This window comes from Euwallacea similis, chromosome 1, assembly GCF_039881205.1.
Source record: "Euwallacea similis isolate ESF13 chromosome 1, ESF131.1, whole genome shotgun sequence".
Taxonomy (NCBI): Eukaryota; Metazoa; Arthropoda; class Insecta; order Coleoptera; family Curculionidae; genus Euwallacea; species Euwallacea similis.
The window spans coordinates 1,427,389-1,446,394 of record NC_089609.1 but is presented as its reverse complement, the minus strand read 5'-3'; the positions used below and the strand labels follow the sequence as shown (position 1 = coordinate 1,446,394).

Genomic DNA, 19,006 nt, shown 5'->3' with positions numbered 1-19,006 from the left:
TAAAGAGCATCTTCTATATTATATAATATTCTTATTTTTATTCAAAAACAATAACAATTTATACAACGTCTAAACAATTAAGGTTAATAACTAAACATTGCCGTATGCACCGTCAAAGTCGAATGCCGCGTTAATACTGTCCAAACAAAATTCAAAATTAGCATCTTAAAGAAGCATTAAAATTTATCACATTCGTCAGTTAATCACCTGAAACTCTTAAATCTACGCGTGCAAACCGCAGCGCTATTACGTAGAGCGTCTGGAAAATATTAAAAAAAAAAACATGATAAAACTTAATAATTATTATTTATAAGAATATTTTACGGTGCCAATACTTTCACATCGTCAGTCTGATTTTTCACTACAATTTCTTTAGGATCACTATGGTCCAATCGAGCCCCTTGACTAGAGGCGGACGCGTGACTGTTCGATCTGGAGTGATTGGCGCTCACCGAGGTCTGAATTTGAGGGGTTGGAGGGTTTTTACTCCCTGCTGGAGGAGTGGAACCTAAAAAAAACCAATAATAATAATCGTAAAACCTGCAAATATCTGCAAACAGACCTGTTGGAACTTGCATGTGGTATTTGTAGATGTTTTCAGTAGACTCCACGATGCCCTGAGTTAAATTCAGGCTGCGCCCACTGACACCTGCTTCTTTGATCTTGGGCGACCACCAATTAACGATGTTGCCTACAATGGGCACGTGTCTGATAATGCCTTCTTGCCACAAACGGTCCTCGTTCTCTTTTTGCAGGTCTTTGGTGGCTGTTTCGATACCTGTGGAATTATTATTATAGTAGAAAAATTGCGAATAGTCATATTTTAAACTTCGTTGAAATTTCGATTAATTTAAATATGCAGACTGTCGATTAAATCATTTGCGATTTGCTAGCAAACATTTGACTGTTTGGATTAGTTCAAGAAAGAGCATTACAAGGTACGCGAAGTGTGTCTACAATTTAGAATTGGCGCGTCTTGTATACGAAGGTCCATGTGTGTCATACCTTTTTTAACGATCTCGCTCATGGAATCTAACACTCTTGAATTTTCCTCGACCGACTGTCCCACTCGTACAATAAGACTTAGCAATTCCTCAACGTCAGATTGAGGCGTCAACATGCCGAATCTCACGCACATCATGCCATCTGGACCTTCTCCCAATGAGAATGCAGAGTCAGTGGATCGCAAAGCGTCCACTAAAGCTATATTAAGATTATTCAATTCCTCTTTTATTTGATCATTAAGGAGGTCTTCCCAGCCTTCGGGACAATAGCGGACTCCACCCATTCCTAAGAAAGAAAAGGTCTTTTAAGTAATTACTGATAGAAATATGATTTAACGTGACAATTGTTCATTAACACGCGAAGTTTAATCACAACGTGCTCAACTTACCAGCCCATTCTGGCAACTCAACCAACATTAACACTGGTGACGATTCCACTATCTTCTTAAATGTTTGCTGGTGATGTATTGTAGCCCTCAATATCACCAACTGCTGCTCCAGAGAACGAATAAATGCCTTGAATTCTTCCAAACCCGGCTGTTTTCCTACTACATTTTCAAATGGACAGAACCGCAACACTACCCCTATGTCCTCCAGCTCGCAAATGTCGATGGGAATCTGAGAGGCCTCTAATTGAAGCACCTGACCCAACCAGGAGTTCAATTTATTATAGTAAGGGGGCACTTTGGTTAAAACTTCGTTTTCGGCCAAGTCGGGAATGAATTGGAAGACGACGCAACATGCTGTTGACTCTAGTAGCATCTGATATACCAAAGAAGAGAAAAAAAGCATTATTTTAATATAATATTAGAAATGTACTGAAACTTCAAAGTATTTTTACTCACAGATATGCTTGCAGGCTTAGAAATTAGCTCAGTGATAGTATAGGCCCCACTTTCACCTCCAGGTTTTGGGCTCTGCACAAGAAAGCACTACTGCTAAAACCTTCAAAACAATATTTCATGCTACTCACCAACATTCTGACATGCCTAAAAACATCCAAAGCTGCATACAGCCTTTCGCTAGCAAGGAAATTTTCCCGTATCCTCGACAGCACTCCCTCCTTGCCCAAACACTGCAGCGAAGCCCAAAGTGGTAATGTCAAAATTCTCCTGCTTTGATGGTCAGTGTTAAGTCCGGCTAAAAGGGGCAAAGTGCTCTCCCTGGATACGCCGACTTGTTTACTTTTGTTTATGCTTGATTGATCCCACTGTTTATACAGTGTCTGAACAAATTAGTTAAGAAAGGATATTGATATACAGGGTACAATATATCATCTTGGAGATATTTTAGACAGTAGTAATACTCTGCAAAAGGATTTTAAAAAATGCTAATAGACCCATGGTCAAAAACGCATCATTTTTAATATACAGGGTGTGAAAGTTTCACGTTTTTTTTTTTTTCTAATTCAGAGGTAGAAAAAAGGATACGACATTGGGCAGTCCTGAAATGCCTAACCAGTTTCCAAAAGTTAAAGTAAAGCTGTCAGCCACTGGTGCAACCTAAAAAGTAAAAAATAACATTGAATTCAAATTTAAATTAAAAAAATTAATACATACATTATTGCTTCTGGTGTGATTGGGTAAAGTGAGGGCGGCTAAAGTATGCCCACGTACATGCAGCCAGCAATTGTGGGTTTTGCACAGCTCTTTAATTCGTATAATATTGTCCACATGACCAGTCACTGGAGTTCCGGCGTCGGCGATCACAATGAGTGGCACTTTGCCAGTAACACCGTCATCAGTTAACATTTTTTGTAATGCAGAAACATCCATAGTATACTGGGAACCTGGAAATGTGGATTTTGGATAGTCACAAATTTTTTTTTGGTTTTTCAACTGATGACAGACATTGACCCTTTGTCACCAAAAAATAATGTTTTAATTCTGATCTCAACTGCCCTAGGCAGGGACCCACTTGTTTATTTTATTGGGAAAGGTTTTACTAAACTTATTATGACGTTTACTGCACTTACCGAAATGTGTATTAACAGGCACAGGCCGGACACAAGCTAACGGAAGCCCTAATTGCCTACATAGATACTGAACAATTCCTAATGGACTAGAAACACTACTATAAATCAAAGGTAATGCAGAGGCAAATGCCAAAGCCCCATCTTCTAAGTATCTTGGATACTTGTAATGTAGCACCATTCGGGCTATTCGCACTAGCCCTTCCAAGTTATCTTCATGATAGAAAGCAGAGGCATCTAAAAAACTGATAAAGAAATGGATTCATAAAATCCTTTACTCAGCACTTAATATTTTAATCCTAACCTACCCAAACATTTGACTGATCCATCTAGAAGTATCAGTTGTGAATCTAAGGCTTAGTTTCTGCAAAACACCTCGATCCAAACTACCACAGTATGCAGCTAAACTATGAGAAATCATAACAAGTTTTGTAACAGAATCAAGTGGTAACGCAGTCACAGGTTCCCCATCTTCATCTGTGCTAATGAGCTCTTGTATAGTATGAATTATCTCATTTCTATGCTTCTTCTCTAGGCCTAAGAATACTGTGCTACTGGACTTTCGAATGGCCTCTATAGGGGTAGACTTTGCTTCAACTGCCTGTCCCAATCGGCTCACTATTTCTGAGGCTTCGATGGCAATTTCTCCCACTTCTGGCTGCAAATTGGTCGAATCTAATGAGAGCTTTCCAATGAATTTTTGTTTGCACTTACGACGTATTTAGCTTCTGTATTTGGGAGCGTTCTCTCCTGGGTAGTGCCATTCCTCTGCTCAACTACTTCTGGTAGTTGTGACTTACTGGTGGCCTGGGGGGAAGACGAGTCCATGGCGATGAGTTGTGAGAGCGAAAATCCTTCATTAATCCCTACAACTTACAAGCCATCGTGGCAAGTTTTTTTGATGATTTGTAAATTCGTGAAAATTCGAAAACAATACACAAAAATTCCGGCAATAGTTCTGCGCATGCTTCGACGTGGAAAATGCTTTTCAAATATTTCCACGTAAACTATCATGAAGTTAGCGAATGGAGCACGTGTCAGTGTAATTAAAGTGATTAGAGCAGTGTTAAGAAAGCGATTAATAGGGATGTGCATATGGGTTTTAATTTTTAAATTATAAATGAAATAAATTAAAAATCATTTGATTATCCGTTTTCTGCTCTTTTCTTAACTTCGACTTGCTGTTTTTAAAACGGTTAACCCAATACTCATAATTCCCCACTTGTCCAAATATTTTTTGTGTTTTATATTGAGAAGGTGAATCTCAGCAGAGTGCTTGTATCATGCAGTGGTTAAGAATCCCTATTTGGCAGGACAATCTGATATGATTAATAATCATCTTATCCTTGTTAATAAATCAAACCAATACTTCGAATTTATTAGGGTTTATTTTCATATTATTACTTATACAATTATACAGTAAATTAGCGCAGAATCTGCCACTAAAAAATAAATAATGTAAATAGTAAATTTCCTAAACAATTGTCCTACATCATGATCTTAATACGATGGTTTTATACATTTATAGCTCTTAAATTTAGGGCGTAGCACGAGTAAGTGTAAAAAGAGGCTGAAGTTCCAGAGAACGACTTGGAGGTTCTTCTTTTAGGCGTGGCAATACCGATCCGCCCCATATCTATATCACAATCAGAAAGAATTTCTTGGCCTTTAATACTACAATAAACCATCTCTGCCAATCCTAGGTTTCCGCTAAAAGAAGAACCGTTAAAAAATCACCTTTTTTAACATAAACAGAATCAAAATAACTAGAACTTAATTGAAATTTTGAACGATAAAAATACCACAAAAATTGTCAAAAACTGGTGCGAGTGCAGTGTATAAACATCTTGCCGCGATTTTGTTCTCAATACGATAATGGATTTCCTTTTAAAATAGCTGTTAAACAAACTTAAAATTAAGAAACAAGAATTTTTGACATAATAGTGACCATAGTACTTCCATAACATACTGATCAGCGCGTGCGTGCATAACGTTTTGCGGATACTGCTTTCCTGCCCTAGCCCGACAGTGCAGCGTGCCATACTACCTAATATAACCGAGTAATTTTCAACACGCACTTAATTATCACGTGCACAGAATTTGACGTTAACAAGTAGCATCAATGACGACATTTTCAAACGCCTTTTTAAATTCGCAATCACCAATTGGCCAAGATCAGTATGTTGTGAAAACATGGAGGATGACTTGATTTTAAGTTTGCTTAAAAATCCTTGGTGAAAACGGGTAATATTCATACAAAACTGTAGAATTTAACAGCAGGCGGCTACAGGCGATCTGGCAATCCTGCCAGTTGATACATGCCTGATGGAGCGAATAAGTGCGCAAAACGCGAGCTGCCGAGAGACCCAAAATCCGAATTCCATTTCTGCGCGAATGCATAGTCTAAACGGACCTGCCGAATTTCTGTAGCCGCCTTCACTAGAACTTCGAGCATTTGAACAAAATCCCAGCAGACATAAAAACTATTTCTGAGGGTAAAAGAGCAAGATGCTTTATTCGAGTCGACTGCTGCTGCTGCGTAGGATTACATCGTTACTTTTAATGTCAGTACATATAATAGTCTTTAAACCTTAACATTAAAACTTCTATTAGAGAAAGCTTCGGCATGACCTAATAAGTAATTCTCAACGACACCGAGATTGTTTCAAGAAATCATAAAGGTATTTCTTTAATTATTACCATCATGTATCTAATTTAAAACTACTATAGAATATGAATCCAAATATACAATAAATAAAATATGGCTATATAAATAAGATCACAAAGGTTTAAAGCAAGAGGGATTTCGTTAGGCGCGAGAACCTCACCCAAAAACCCTTTTTTATACTAACGTATCTGTACAAACAATGTTTACCGATCAAGGCCCAGATTTCAGGGAAGTTCTCCACGCGGAATGACGGCACTACAAGCTTTAGGAATAACTAGAATAATTACGTACAGGGTTCAACCCGAATTACGATCAATTCTTTTAAAACCCTGTATATCCCGTGTGTCAAATACGGCTGCTTATGGAATCCATGAGCGATAACAACGAAACCAAGGGAGGCAATAACAGAACTAAACGAAATCAGGCCTATACAAGCGTTCTCAATAAACAAGCACGGATTCCATATTGATCATGTCTCATTTCGCCGTTACAGTCACCGTTGTGTCAGAGTTTACCTCTTTTTCTTTGTTTGAGGGTTGTCTCCTTGCAGATTTCGAGCGAATTTGTCCGGCCAACAACGGATTAATGGCGTACAACCAATCGTGAACCTCTTTTTCGTGTAAAGTCTGCAAGAGATAGCCCCGATGTTTACTCACCACACTGAATGTATTGGGAACTCGCACCTATTTGGGGCAACACGGTTAGTTTTCAGGTGGATTACAGGATTGGAGATCTTACCATGGCCAGCTGATCTTCTGAGTACTCTACTTGAGCTGTGGCTAAATTGATCAGGGCGCGTTCTACCGGGTCTTTTTCGTCGCGGAAGATAAAAACGTACGGTCTGCGCACCGCCTGGAAGTGTTCTCGTTACTATAAAGAATCACCAGAGGCTGCAAAATCTACGTACCACCCATCGCTTCTTCCATCCATGGGTTTTATGCTCCAAGACGTTGAGATAACCTTTGCGCGCCACCACTGGAGAAATTCTGATTTCCTCCATGTCAGGCACGTAGAGTACCAACTCTGGGTCTCTAGGTCCTGTTAAAAGAATTTTCATGTAAAAAATAAGCGATTAAGCCTCGGTAAATTACTGATTTCAAGGTAATTTAACTGTCAATTTTTCTCCATAATTAAATGGAGATTAGATTGGTTTCTTACCTGGAGGGGAAGCCGGCATCGACGGGAAAGGGGCGCATTCACCAATCAAGGGCGTCCTTTCAGGAGAGCACAGCTCAATGGAACTATTCGTCATAACGCTAGAGACCATGCTGGTGCTCATATCGGTCATTTCGTCAGTGGGACTGGTAACTTCATTATTTTTCAGGTCTTTGTTGTCTCGAGGCTTGCCTTGGATCAAGCGAACGCACTTGTTGAGCAGCTGATTCTCACGCTCGCAGTATTCGTAGGTTGCGTCGTTGTTGGCTGAAAATTGAAATTATTTAGCGCTTTAATTAAAAAAAAAAGCTACAGCTGTGGCGCGATCCAAATGTTGTTGCTAAAATATTCCAGTGTTGGTGACAACCCGGGACAAAATGATGTATGCGACCCACCTTGGTAGGACTGATTTAGATTGTTCTTGGCCACCATATTGCACACCTCCTTTTCGCTCTTGGTGGTGTATTCCAGCTGGAATTTGTTTTTATGATTGTGGTACCGATCCAGGCCCAATCTCTCCCGCAATAACAGAGTATGGCGCACCCTGAAATTAAACATACAAAAACATGTTTCTCTTTGGTGAAAGCTGGCTCTAACCTCTCTACTTCCTCCAATCGGGTGAGCTTCTCCAATTCCCATTGATGGTCGAATATCAGAGAATCCCCACGTGGGCGCCAGCCGTGAAGATTTTCCTCTCCTCGCACGTAAGTGGAGCTGGTGTCTAGGACGCGTCTTTGACGTCTTTGGACGCCTGAAAAAATATGATTATAGACTAGGAGATGTCTCCCAAGCGATAATTTTAAAGTGAAACTTGACACCAATAATATTATTGACTCAGCACAGCGAGAAGGTTAAAACCCCCGAAAATCAGAACAAATTTCTTTTTTTTAATCGGCATACTTACATTACTGATACAAATGAACTAAATTTTGAATTTTAAGCATCGCATAACGCATTAACCAACACTTTAAATGGAAAAACGCTGAAATCTGTAAAAAAAGAGAAAGATGGCAACATAGTTTCATATTCGACCATCAAGGTCACGCCTATATTGGGTAAGATAGTTTGAAAAAATTTAAAAAAATCGCGGCGTTGCCACTTTCTCATAAGTACCTAAATCCAATCGAAAAGCTTGAATGATTTTTCTATATTAATAAACGCTTTAAATGGTAGAAAAAAATGACATCAACGTTAAAAAGCCTAAGTGCCTCTAAATCTATCGATAGAAGGAGGAAAGTGACTGAAAAACACTCGTGCAGACGGATAGGATAGGAACGAAGCTATGGGGGAACTACCTGGACTACCTGCTTCGCTGGCGCGTCTCAACAGCAACTCATACACCCCAGAAAGCCTGTTGGCCTCGGCATTTCTATAAGCGCCCGAAAACAGGTGTTTCAATGATCTAGGACCAGTGCGAGCGTCCCTCCCATACATCACCATGCTCAAGTCTTTAGTTATTATGGCAGGCCGACCGCAATTCTCCAACTAGTAAAACATTTGAAATTTGAATAAATACCCGCATTTCTATGAATGGGAATTCCTTACTTCTAAATAGGCAGAGATAGTCATAAATATTTGCTCCCCGGGAGACGTCACCCTATTCAAAAGGGGAGAGTTGTGCAGGGAACTGTCCCAAGCGGCCTCGAACCTAAACATAACTCGATCATCTCCTGAAATCTCCAAGTATTCCCCTGAAATTTTGAGTGATTTGCTATATATTTTTGGGGGCGGTGATTGGGGTAGTTTACCTGGGAATAAACCTAAAGACAGGACAGAGTTGTCGGTGTCTTCGTCCTCTTCAGATTCGGGAGAGTTTCTGATGCGCCCAACAACCAATTCTCGCACATCCCTCCATTTGATTTCGGAGGCCTGATCGTGCACTATGGTAATACGGATTCGGCGTTGAATGCCCTGAGGCAAAGAAAAATAAGCAAGTTAATGAGGTTGAAAAGTGTGAGTAGGGAAGTCATAAAAAGCCGGATTTTTAAGGTAGAAATGAATTACTATAACATTTTGCTACAAATCTCATCTCGCACTTACCTGGTGAAGCAAAAACAACCCTCTACACGGCAAATCGTCGCTGTGCTCGACTACCACAGGCACGTACTCTCCATTAGGAGCCAGTTCACAAATCTCAAACCAAACCAGCACATCCACCTATAAAAAACGAGCAATTGAACAAAATGGGACTGTACAGAACTGAACCTTTAACACGTTGAACATAAGTTGATTTTACCTTCGCGTGAATGTGTGCAGTGCATGGACTAGGCAAAGCCCCGAATTTACTTGATCGTACGGGCTGAGAGATAGGAATAGAGGGGGGTAGCATTCTGCGAGGAGGTTGCCTCAGACTGCCCTCCAGCTTGGCATCTTTGTGCAAAGGATGTTGCTGGTAATGGCCAAACACTTCGAATACTATCGGCTGGGTTCTGATGTATTCGAGAAAGGATTTAGTGCATGTGACAGTAATCTATAAGAGAAAAAACACTGTTTTATGGTCACCGAACAAAGAAGATTGTTTATTCACATTTTGAACGTGGTAGAACCCAAGAGGGGTGCCTTTGCCAGTGTTTTTCACTGGTTCTGTTGAAAATGCTTCATCGTGTCTATGAAGAAAACTGCAAGAAATATTCACTAGAAATCTCATCATTATTTCTACAGAGTGACACTTACTTGAACTGACAAAAAACGTCCGCATACTCAGTGGAAATGCCCACTGCCTGCAACACTGTAACCCTAAAAGTAAACTCCTTCCCTAGCATAATATGCTCGGGAATCTCCTCCTCTTTCACGTCAGAAGAGACCGAACTGTCCCCTCTCCCTGAATCGGCATCGCACTCAATCAACTCTTCCAACTTGATTGGATCGATGTTGTTGTGTCCCTCGATTATTCTGTCCTCCATATTGTGGATGTTACGATCAATGACTGCTACAAAACCCACTCTCATCACTTAATAATTAATTTATCAAAAACCGCAAAACCTTTAGGAGTAGACTCAAAAGCAATCCGCGCGCTTTGCCTCACTCCCACTTGGTCCGAATTGTCTTCGTCCATAACAGCTTGCACTGCCACCCTCAAGTAACCTCTCACGTCTCCCTTTTCGCTCACAATCGCCACTTTATGGATGAGGGTAACTGGGTAAAGGAGGTTGCTGAGGTAGACGAAACCTCGGCCTACCATTCGGAACCATGGGAATCTGTCGTAGAATGGATCTCCTCCGGTGAGGGATTCCACATTATAATCAGGGGAAGTTGGGGACATTTCTGCCTCGTTGTGGTACATTTCGCGCATTAACTCCAAACGTTGACTGAAATGGCGAAGGGAGGATAATTTTTTGAAACTTGAACGGTCGCATGAGGTGATTTCCAAGATTTACCAAATTGACACCTCCCTCAAAAAATGGAAACACAACAGATAGACTCAAAAATTCCGCAAAACACGTTGGTGTATAATACAATGCTTTGGTGCTAGAAAGGCCGATGTTATGTATACAGTGAGATCTGAATTGTTGATAGATGTATTGGGAGTTTCTAAACTACGAAAGAGGGAAATATGGTAAAATGGGGAAAGTTTATTTGCAGTTTTCCAAAAAAAACCAGAAAACCACAACGACTCGAAGTTCTCCATGTCTCGTACAAAAACTTTCCGCACTTTTCCCTCAATAGTTTCCGAGATCTCAATACAACCATCACCAATTTAGAACACACTATACGGGATGTCTCAAATTCGTCTCTCAACGTTCTGGGAACTGTGATGGACACAGAATCGGTTAAAAATCATTAAAAGAAGTATTAGCCACAATAGAGATTTCAGATAATTATTTTATAAATCTTGACACAATGGCGGATGCCATTACTAGGAATCATTTGATAATGGACTTCTTTAATATTTGTGAGCGGACCTTTTATCAAAAATTTGAATGAAACGAGCACAACTGATGCTTCATTCAGCCAACCATGTTTCTCTAATCGTTTTAAAAGCATCTTTGTTGCGAGTTAGATTTGGGACACCTTGTATACACTTTGCAAAGCAGTGGCACCAACCTCATCGGAAGTAAGTTGGCCAAAGACAAGCGTGACGCTGTTGATGGACAGTGAGTGAGACACTTATAAAAAGGTGCGTCAAAATCCGCTTCAGGACTGCTGTCCACGTCACTAGGACTGGAAACCTGCTCCTCATAACAGTCATAACATACTTTCATTATTTTTAATTTTTGACTGTGAAGGAAAATCATGAAATTTGTGCGTGGCTTTAAAGTGATGTTTGACTTACCGCAATTTATCCAAAGACCAGTAATGTGTTGCTCCGTTCTTAAGATCTTGCACCTCAACAGCGACAATAGTTCTGGACACTGCGGCCTCGTCTTCGTGGTCATAATCGATCACCGGCCGCAAATCCGGCGGCAGAGGTGAGTACAATGTGTCTGTGAGGAGTGTGAATTGAAATTGCACCTGCAACCATGAAATTATGTTTCAGCAGGGAAATAAGATGATACTAATGCAACCTTCTTCTTAAGTTCCACGCTGATGGCGTTGGCTTCTTTGAGGAAAATTGCATTGCCCCATAAATCGTCCCGAAGGGAAGTGAATTGGTGATGTTTCCACTTGCGCCAAGCAGTGGCCGCTAGTTCGAATTCCTTTTCAGTCCAGTTGCACTCTGCATCAAACAGAGGGTTCACTGAAAAAGCCGGTGCCACTCTGTATTTAAGCGAAACTAAAGCCAGACATGCAGCACTAATCTCATATCATAAAATTTAATCATAATATATATACGTATATTTCATTCTTATTGATATTTGGCAAAAAGTGTACGATCCGAACGAGAATCTACACTTAACATAATATTGAATATTGTCCTCCAAAATGTGTATTTTCACCCACTGTTACAACAATCTAGGCATCCAGTGAACGTCATTTCAACATGGCGGCGAATCAGAGCTGAGATACGAGGGAGGTTCGGGAAGTACATTCAGGGTATTCAAAAATATGTTTTTGGGGAACCAGTTTAAAAGCTTTCAATATTAAGAAAACTGTTATATAAAAATCACTTAAGCTCTCTATAATATCTAAGCAGAGAATGCTTTATCTAACAGCCATAATTAAGTCGCAACTTCAAGACTTGGCGGAATAGCTACTGGAAAGCACAGCGATCTCAGCTAGCGTCTACTTACCGAATATGTCATTGTCATTGCTGAAGTCCTCTGGAGTATAAGAACTATAAGTAGACATGGTCATTATCTGTTCCTCAACCTGTTTCTGCAGGGCATCAATTCTCGCTTCATAGCTCTGCAAATAAATCTCAGTACATCTATTTATAATAAATTGGTGACTTGCCTTTCTCTGCTCGTCAAAGGCCTGATCAGCTGCCTCCTTCTCCTTACGGTACTGCTCCTCCAACGTAACCAACTTCTTCTGCATTTCCGCCTTCAAATCAACACCCTGCTTCTCTAAAAGTTCGTTCTGCGCGAAGTTCCAGTCCACAGTTTCAGCGGGAGTGTTCTTCTCGCGCATCTCTCTCACTTCATCGGGATGTGTGAATCGGAATACGTGATTCTTGCCCAGGATCACCCTGGAGCCCGTCTTGAGCACTATTGGCTCGGTAACTTCCCTACCATTGACATACATCAGGGCCCCATTCAGGGGAATCAGGGTGATTTTCCTATCTTTGTTTTCGAAAATGCAGTGCTCGGGTTTGATATGTGACCCGGATAGCTGGACGTCCTGAGGACAATTGGCTTCCGCGGACCCGATACGTGTCACCCCGTCTTTGATGTAGTAGATGAGGCATTCCGACATGTAGGGGTCCTCGTTCAAGTTGACCAAGTGTGGAGTGCGCTTCGGGGAGAATATCCCCACAGTGTTGCCGTCCTTTATTGCCACGCCCATTTCTGCGAAAACCGCTTCTCTTTCGATGCGGATAGCTTCGGTTTTTTTAAGCTTTTCTTCCCAAGTTTCGTTGAGTTCTAAGGGAAATAGATTAGGTGATGTTGAGCTGGTTTATTCAGGCCCAAACACTATGGGTCTAACAATAGAAAACTCACCTGCAATGAGTTTTTCGCTGGCTTGAAGTTGGTCCACTGCCTCCTCTGCAGTTGTCGACTGTGTTCGGGCCCGCTTCTCGTTTTCCTTGTTGTTGCGTTCCACCATGTCCATACCTGCGAATACAGAAAACGAAATGTATCAGAAGGAGCAAAGTGTGGTGTTCTCCAGTGTAAAAACTAAAAAGTTAATGGTCATTCTCAAGCGTCAACAAGCTCGAATTTAGAAATTATATTCATGGCCAATTGGGGGTTTCGATCCGAGGTTGCCAGAAGTGCAAATGTTTTTCAGAGAATTCACCGATAACAGCCCTCAAACAAAGACCTCGAAGAAGTAGACGTAGCTTTTTTACGGTTTTCTCCCTTTTTTTTGGCAAAAGAGACATTAGTGCATGGCAACTAAATATCAGCAAAATACGTCGTCATCACGGTCTTAAGTCTTACATGCGCCGATTGCACTTGGTGCGTTTCTGAAAACAAAATAAGATCATAGGGATACTAATACATGGCAGCCTTCGGTACAAAAAAATCGGACCAATTTTAGTAGAATGCCTGCCATGGTTTGCTACATCCACTTCTTCTAGACAGTTGTCCTCAAAGAACAACGAGTCTTTCGAAGAGATTGAGTGGTTGGCTAATTGCCTGGTCACCTAAATGCTACCCCTTACAGGGTGCTTTTAATCCCATGGGCATCTTCGAAATGATGATAGTTAAGGGGTCGGTTAAATTTGAGCAAAATTGCAGTTTCGCAGCCATTTAACTTGCGATTTGCAACGTGGCTTTTGGTTTTTGAGACACTAAGAAAAATTAGGAATTGACGGAAAACTTAAGTAGTCTACAGGGTGAGACAAATGAGCGGAGTAATGTATGGGGATTTCCACTTCATAGTAAATTCTGGCAACCCCAGAGCATAAATTCGACAAAAGCAGTAATTTTGCCCAAAGCTCTTCGTCGGTCGCATGTTGTTAATTGCGAAAACGTACTTCGTCACATAAACAGAAACAAACAATTAGAACAAAGACATCAACGTTCGGTTTCGGCGTCCTTCAGGCCCGAATTGTTACACTAAACAAAATCGTGAAAGAACTCAGGACCGGACGCGACGGGGGTGCCAAAAGCCTGTCAAAAGCGACATGTACTTACGAGGCTGGTCCTTCTTTTCGTAAATTATTTTGCCATCGGGACCTGGGCCGCGTTTAGAGTTAATAAGAAAATAAAGTTCCCATAATACACCGCTCGGCGAAAAAAGGAGAAAATTTGAAAATTCCAAGCGAGTTACCTTCGTGAACTTCGATTCCCTCTTGCTTAAGCAGTTCGCGTAGTTTTTGGATTTCTTCTTTAAGCTCCCTGATGAGTTTGGCGTTGGCGTCCTCGTTGACGACAGCCTTGCAGACGATCTGCTTGGCTCGATCTGCATATCTATTTCATACATATTTTAAACCTTTGGGGGGGCTTCGACTCAAAAAATTACCTTAAGGTGGACAGGGTTTCGTCATAGTTGATGTCAGCAGGAGAGATGGCAGCTATCATAGCAGTTTTGCTGTTTCCGCCCAAGTTTTCGCGCAGCAGCCATGTGAGCACTGAATCTCTGTAGGGGATGAAGTCCGCCTTTTTCGACTTTTTGTTCTTAGAGGCCTTTAAAACGTTAAAATGTAACATGTACTCGCTGGGACGAGTATTCTATGACTGACAACTTACCGACTAAAGGCAGCAAGGAATCAATAAGCCATTAAAACCAGTAACAACATAATACCCCAAATTACTTACGATTTCTGCTAAGGCCGATATAACTTTGCCCAAAGTGGTAAGGCTCTTGTTGATGTTTGCGCCCTCTTTCAACCGAGTCCCCTTGGCCCCGGTCGAGTCGGCCCTTTCCGAGCCTGCCAAGTCCACGAGGGAAATTTTCGACACCTTCTCGGTAGTCAACTGAGTAGTTTCGTCATACCTAGAACCACCGACTTAGAACCCCAAAAGGCACTCTTCAGTTCACTACCTTTGCTGAGTGAAAAATATAGTAAAGACTGCGTGAGACCTCGAGCTAGTTTCATTCATGTTAGTAGCGGCCACTGTCCGCGCTTTATTTCCCTCATCGATGAGCTCGTGAATGTCCTCATAACTGGTAACCGCTAACTTGCTCAAATCCTCCACATATGGCCCCAACAAAGGGTGCTCCCGCACCTTCAAATTCCCCTTGTTCTTGGGGTTCAGCAAGTCCCTGACCCGCTCGCAGTATATCTCCATGTAGCTCACTTCCACCGAGAACTTTATGTCGTTCTCGTTGCTGTCCCGGATTTTCCTGAACAGCTCCTTACAGATTTGGGGGATTATGCCCTCCTGTCCTTCCTCCTGCTTGCCCATCATTGTGTAGGATTTGCCAGCGCCAGTCTGGCCGTAAGCGAAAATGCACACGTTGTAACCGTCGAAGGAGTGCTGCAGCATCTCCTCGCCTATGTCTTTGTAGACCAGGAGCTGGGAGGAGAACTCTGGATCTGTGTACTGAAAAACGGTCAATTAAGTCTTTGTTCTTGGTCCAGGAGGGCCGTCCTTACATCATGGGACCAATAGGAGTAGTCGAAGTTGAAGCTTTTGATCGCTTCTTTGTTGTTGGGTTCTGCCTTGGGGTTCGCTATGGCTTTGGAGACAAGAACCGTTTTGATCTATCGTTTCCGATACTATAGCAGAAAACTTACTGGTAGTGTTGCCGCCCATTTTTATTATACATTTACACTCCCTGGTGATTTCCCTGTTATTGAACGGTCGTACCCGGACCGCCACCTTCACCGAAGACATCTTTGCGGACGCTTGTGACGCTGAAACGCAAATGAATGCTGATTTAGGGCCGCGTGATCGCAAAAAGTTATTCAGCATTAAGGCCATTCATGAAACGCTAAACGCGTCATCGGCGTGCATGGGTCAATGCAACCGTCAATTTATAGGCGCCGATGAGACGCGAGGGCGCCGCGGCGCCACCTAATCACAGATCCAATCTTTTCAGGGCTTGGTGAATCACGCAATGCTTCTTGATCGCAGTCAAAGAGTGAGGGGATTTTTCAAAGACAACGTAGGTTGATCGTTTCCTTCCTTAATGTCCTTGAAGCGCTAGTAGCAATTAGCAGCCGACCTGCGAAAGTGGCTTTAGCTGCCCACACGCATTTGCGTTTATACGGTAAATGGGATGAAGAAAGAAGCGTAAACAAGGTCTTTATGACAATAATGAATTTGGTCCAAGGGTTTCGAGCAAAATCGATATACGATTTAATACACGACACCCACATGAGACTGGAATCGCAAACGGTGGTTTCTGGTGATGGGGATGGCAGGAAAAGCACGATTACGGGCCATTCTTGGTTTAGTGAGCAATGTCGGGTGTCACCTCGAATTGAGGCCAAGTACTCGAAAAAATGTTGAATTTCTACATTCGAAGCAATTTCCCTTGACCGCTCTACAATCCTTTCGTCTAAGATGTCGAAGAAGTGCCTGAACCGCCAAGATCCATTGGGAAATGTTTGGGGAAACAATGGGTCGTTTTGGGGTACTTGGGCAACTGGAACACCTGGAGACCAGTGTAAATCGGACGAAGCTTTCTAAAATTGTTTTTTGCATTTCGCGAAGATCTGGAGCGGACACATACACCTTAGATAGGACAGCCGCCTTTATATTGCCGGGATTTCCGGCATTTTCGTGCAATCTAGGCTGGAAACTGCAGCTCCACCAACATCATATTTCTCGCAAAAATAACGTCGATACTTTTAATTGGGGAAAAAACGCGCTTCTTAGAAATTCAGGTCGATAGAAGGAAGTCGTGAGGGTCATCAAGGAAAAAGACCCTTGACTCAGTTTCACAACAAAACTCCCCTCTCGCCTCACGTCCCCTCACCTTGTTAGGCCAAAAATCAAAATCCCCGATGCACAGTAACCCTGAGACCTGAATAATTAATCGCCTGCCCACCGGGCCCTAAAACCCCCGCAGGCCCATTAAAAATGGCGCAAAAAAATTTTTTTTTTAAACCCACGACGTCACTAGAACGTCCAAGAAACATCCCAACGCCCCACATAGGAATGGACCTTTGGCGTCTGACCGAAAAAGGTCAATAAGCAAAAAAACTTGGACTCACCGAAACTCCTAACTAAAACGGGGCACTAATGAACCGTCGAACGAATACCAGAACCCTCACCTGGGCGATTTCTACCCTTTTTAGACCATTTTGCCCGGAAAAACCGACCGATTAATGCGGAATTTTCTTGCTTTGGCGTGTCAGCCAGGAAGAGTTTCAAGACCTAACAGGACCAGTTTTCCCGTGCGCAGGAGGATAGTCATGTGATCGAATCAATACGTCCTTAGCCAATAGATTCGCACGAGAATCAATAAGGATACACTGGCGGCAGAATGAATTGTACTTGGATGAGAAAATGTTTGGGTTCAAATACCAAGTAGAGAGATAAGAGTTTATTTAAAGAGAGTTTGAGTAAGCCTAAAGGAATTTTGGAGAGCTGGCTGCGAGAGTTAAGGGAAGGGGGCTAGTTCAGTTTTCCCACAGTGTGGCGAAGAGGAGGGAAAGGAGAGACTCAGTGAGGATCTTTTTTCTTCTAAGGACCTCCTCCAGTATAACTTCTATATTAAATTATAAATTTATTTTATCTTTTTTTCTAATGGAGGTACTTTATTCGGCTACTGCCGCCTCAATACATCACATAATTTATATGCATATGTTTGACATAATAAAATTGCTTAAAACGATTTTTAGGGTCACTGAATTCATCCTCGAAAGCATAAGAACACTGATATGTCTGTGGTTAGTCTGGATGAAAAGCTATACCACTGAAACCTTAGGAACCATAATCTCCTATTTCCTTCTTGCAGATTAACTATTCTCCTTTATAACTGGGTTATAAGTATAAGTAGATTTAATTCCCAACTTAAATTTACCCAGTTCCAAGACTGCATAGGGGTAGTTCCACAAGCAAGAACTTTGATGTAAAGGTCAGAATTTCTGAATTCAACTAAATTTGCAGAACTAGAACTTAAACTACGATAAAGGTCAAATTGGGCTAAAATATGTACCAGAGAGAAGAGTGCATTTGGAGGCTCCCAATGTAGCAAACCCAATAGGCAGAAAAGTGCTTCCAACTTTTACGTTATGAACGTTAACATTATGAAAAATATTCAAGAGACCTTTTTTCACAGAAATATGGAGCATTAACATTTTTTTCACCAGTGGCGTATCATATTTTTTATTTAAAATCTTCAGGGTTACATCAAAGGGGACGGCGCTGGTGAAATTAAAAACATTGTTTTCCCCTTAAAAGATGCGTCTTTACACTTATTTTATGCTCCCCAATTTTCATAAAAATATTTCATGCCGGAACGAACTTAGAAGGAAAACACTAAGAAAAAATCTATCGCCTTGTATTACAAAAAGAAAGCGAAAGCGAACCCGTGTTCTTATAAATTCTTTTTTAATCATCCACAGATTTACATCTTCAATTTTTGGCCATACTATTATGAAACGCCCTGTATATAAGATAATACATAAACATAAAAATAAGAGAAATTATCAACTTTAAAGAAACAAATTCATAATAAGAAAATCTCCTACATAAATGACTCATACAGACCAACATTCCTTCCCTTTCCCAAGCGGGGGAAAAATCAATGAAACTATTCTCTGACCTTTCTACCCTTGAGAGGGTTGCCCTGTTTACAAAGACGAAATATACCATATGTAACAATCTTTTTAATATAACTTACGTACAAAAAAATCCTACAATTCAATAACTTGGAAAAACTACATTACTAACCAAAGATTTTCAGATCAAATTAAACAATTTTTTGCAATAGTTGAAAATCTCAATTCACGAGTACGGTCCTGGCGCAGGACAACCACCTTTAAATAATTCCATTTTCGGAGTTAAAAATCGGTGTCTAGAGAAAACTTTAAGCAGTGCTTGCCCATTAACACGATTATTCTCACGATGGGTGCTAGAACTTACCTTTTTCCTCTTAATTTCGGCAAATTCAGCAAAAATTCACTGACCAAAACAATGGGACTGACATTTTGCTTGGGAACTGACCGAACCTGCGCAACCGAAACTTTCCTGAAATGACAGGACCGGAGGCGGCAAATATGCGCAGCTAAAAATGTTATATTGATTTATAAAAATTCAGAAA

The 19,006-nt window shown here is 41.3% G+C and overlaps 2 protein-coding genes across 9 annotated transcripts; both read right to left on the bottom strand.

The window, feature by feature from the left end:
* Positions 1–3,984, bottom strand: LOC136419342 (pyridoxal-dependent decarboxylase domain-containing protein 1). The gene is made up of 11 exons (XM_066405598.1): positions 3,691–3,984; positions 3,285–3,634; positions 2,980–3,221; positions 2,564–2,793; positions 2,435–2,506; positions 1,978–2,229; positions 1,850–1,921; positions 1,394–1,766; positions 1,006–1,290; positions 563–778; positions 1–508 (listed from the first exon to the last, which is right to left on the bottom strand). Exons 1-11 carry the CDS (start codon positions 3,802–3,804, stop codon positions 321–323), a joined length of 2,394 nt encoding a protein of 797 aa, XP_066261695.1. The 5' UTR covers positions 3,805–3,984; the 3' UTR covers positions 1–320.
* Positions 3,985–4,345: 361 nt separating this feature from the next.
* On the bottom strand, positions 4,346–18,919 carry unc-104 (kinesin family member unc-104). 8 transcript variants are annotated; one of them, XM_066405529.1, is made up of 28 exons: positions 18,829–18,919; positions 15,528–15,647; positions 15,387–15,469; positions 14,831–15,333; positions 14,605–14,782; positions 14,309–14,472; positions 14,117–14,256; positions 13,981–14,022; positions 12,841–12,954; positions 12,134–12,762; positions 11,971–12,085; positions 11,305–11,477; positions 11,073–11,251; positions 10,844–11,017; positions 9,782–10,107; positions 9,473–9,728; positions 9,327–9,417; positions 9,036–9,269; positions 8,840–8,956; positions 8,548–8,710; positions 8,345–8,490; positions 8,095–8,284; positions 7,397–7,550; positions 7,195–7,343; positions 6,803–7,066; positions 6,552–6,682; positions 6,383–6,496; positions 4,346–6,327 (listed from the first exon to the last, which is right to left on the bottom strand). In XM_066405529.1, exons 2-28 carry the CDS (start codon positions 15,625–15,627, stop codon positions 6,121–6,123), a joined length of 5,136 nt encoding a protein of 1,711 aa, XP_066261626.1. In that variant the 5' UTR covers positions 15,628–15,647; positions 18,829–18,919; the 3' UTR covers positions 4,346–6,120. The 8 variants fall into 8 exon arrangements, with proteins under 8 accessions (XP_066261626.1, XP_066261644.1, XP_066261652.1 ...); XM_066405547.1 differs by having other exon boundaries at positions 8,104–8,284; XM_066405555.1 differs by having other exon boundaries at positions 11,305–11,456.
* Between the last annotated feature and the right edge of the window lie 87 nt (positions 18,920–19,006).

Bases quoted from the DNA above. Each gene is read 5' to 3' on its own strand.
- unc-104 (XM_066405529.1), bottom strand. From the start codon at position 15,627: ATGTCTTCGGTGAAGGTGGCGGTCCGGGTACGACCGTTCAATAACAGG. The intron at 15,470-15,527 runs GTAAGTTTTCTG...TTGTCTCCAAAG, and splicing joins AATGGGCGGCAACACTACCA to CCATAGCGAACCCCAAGGCA. The intron at 8,957-9,035 runs GTAAAATCAACT...CGTTTTTTATAG, and splicing joins CTGCACACATTCACGCGAAG to GTGGATGTGCTGGTTTGGTT.
- LOC136419342 (XM_066405598.1), bottom strand. From the start codon at position 3,804: ATGGACTCGTCTTCCCCCCAGGCCACCAGTAAGTCACAACTACCAGAA. The intron at 2,794-2,979 runs GTAAGTGCAGTA...CCACATTTCCAG, and splicing joins GCCTGTTAATACACATTTCG to GTTCCCAGTATACTATGGAT. The intron at 2,507-2,563 runs GTATGTATTAAT...TTTACTTTTTAG, and splicing joins ATCACACCAGAAGCAATAAT to GTTGCACCAGTGGCTGACAG.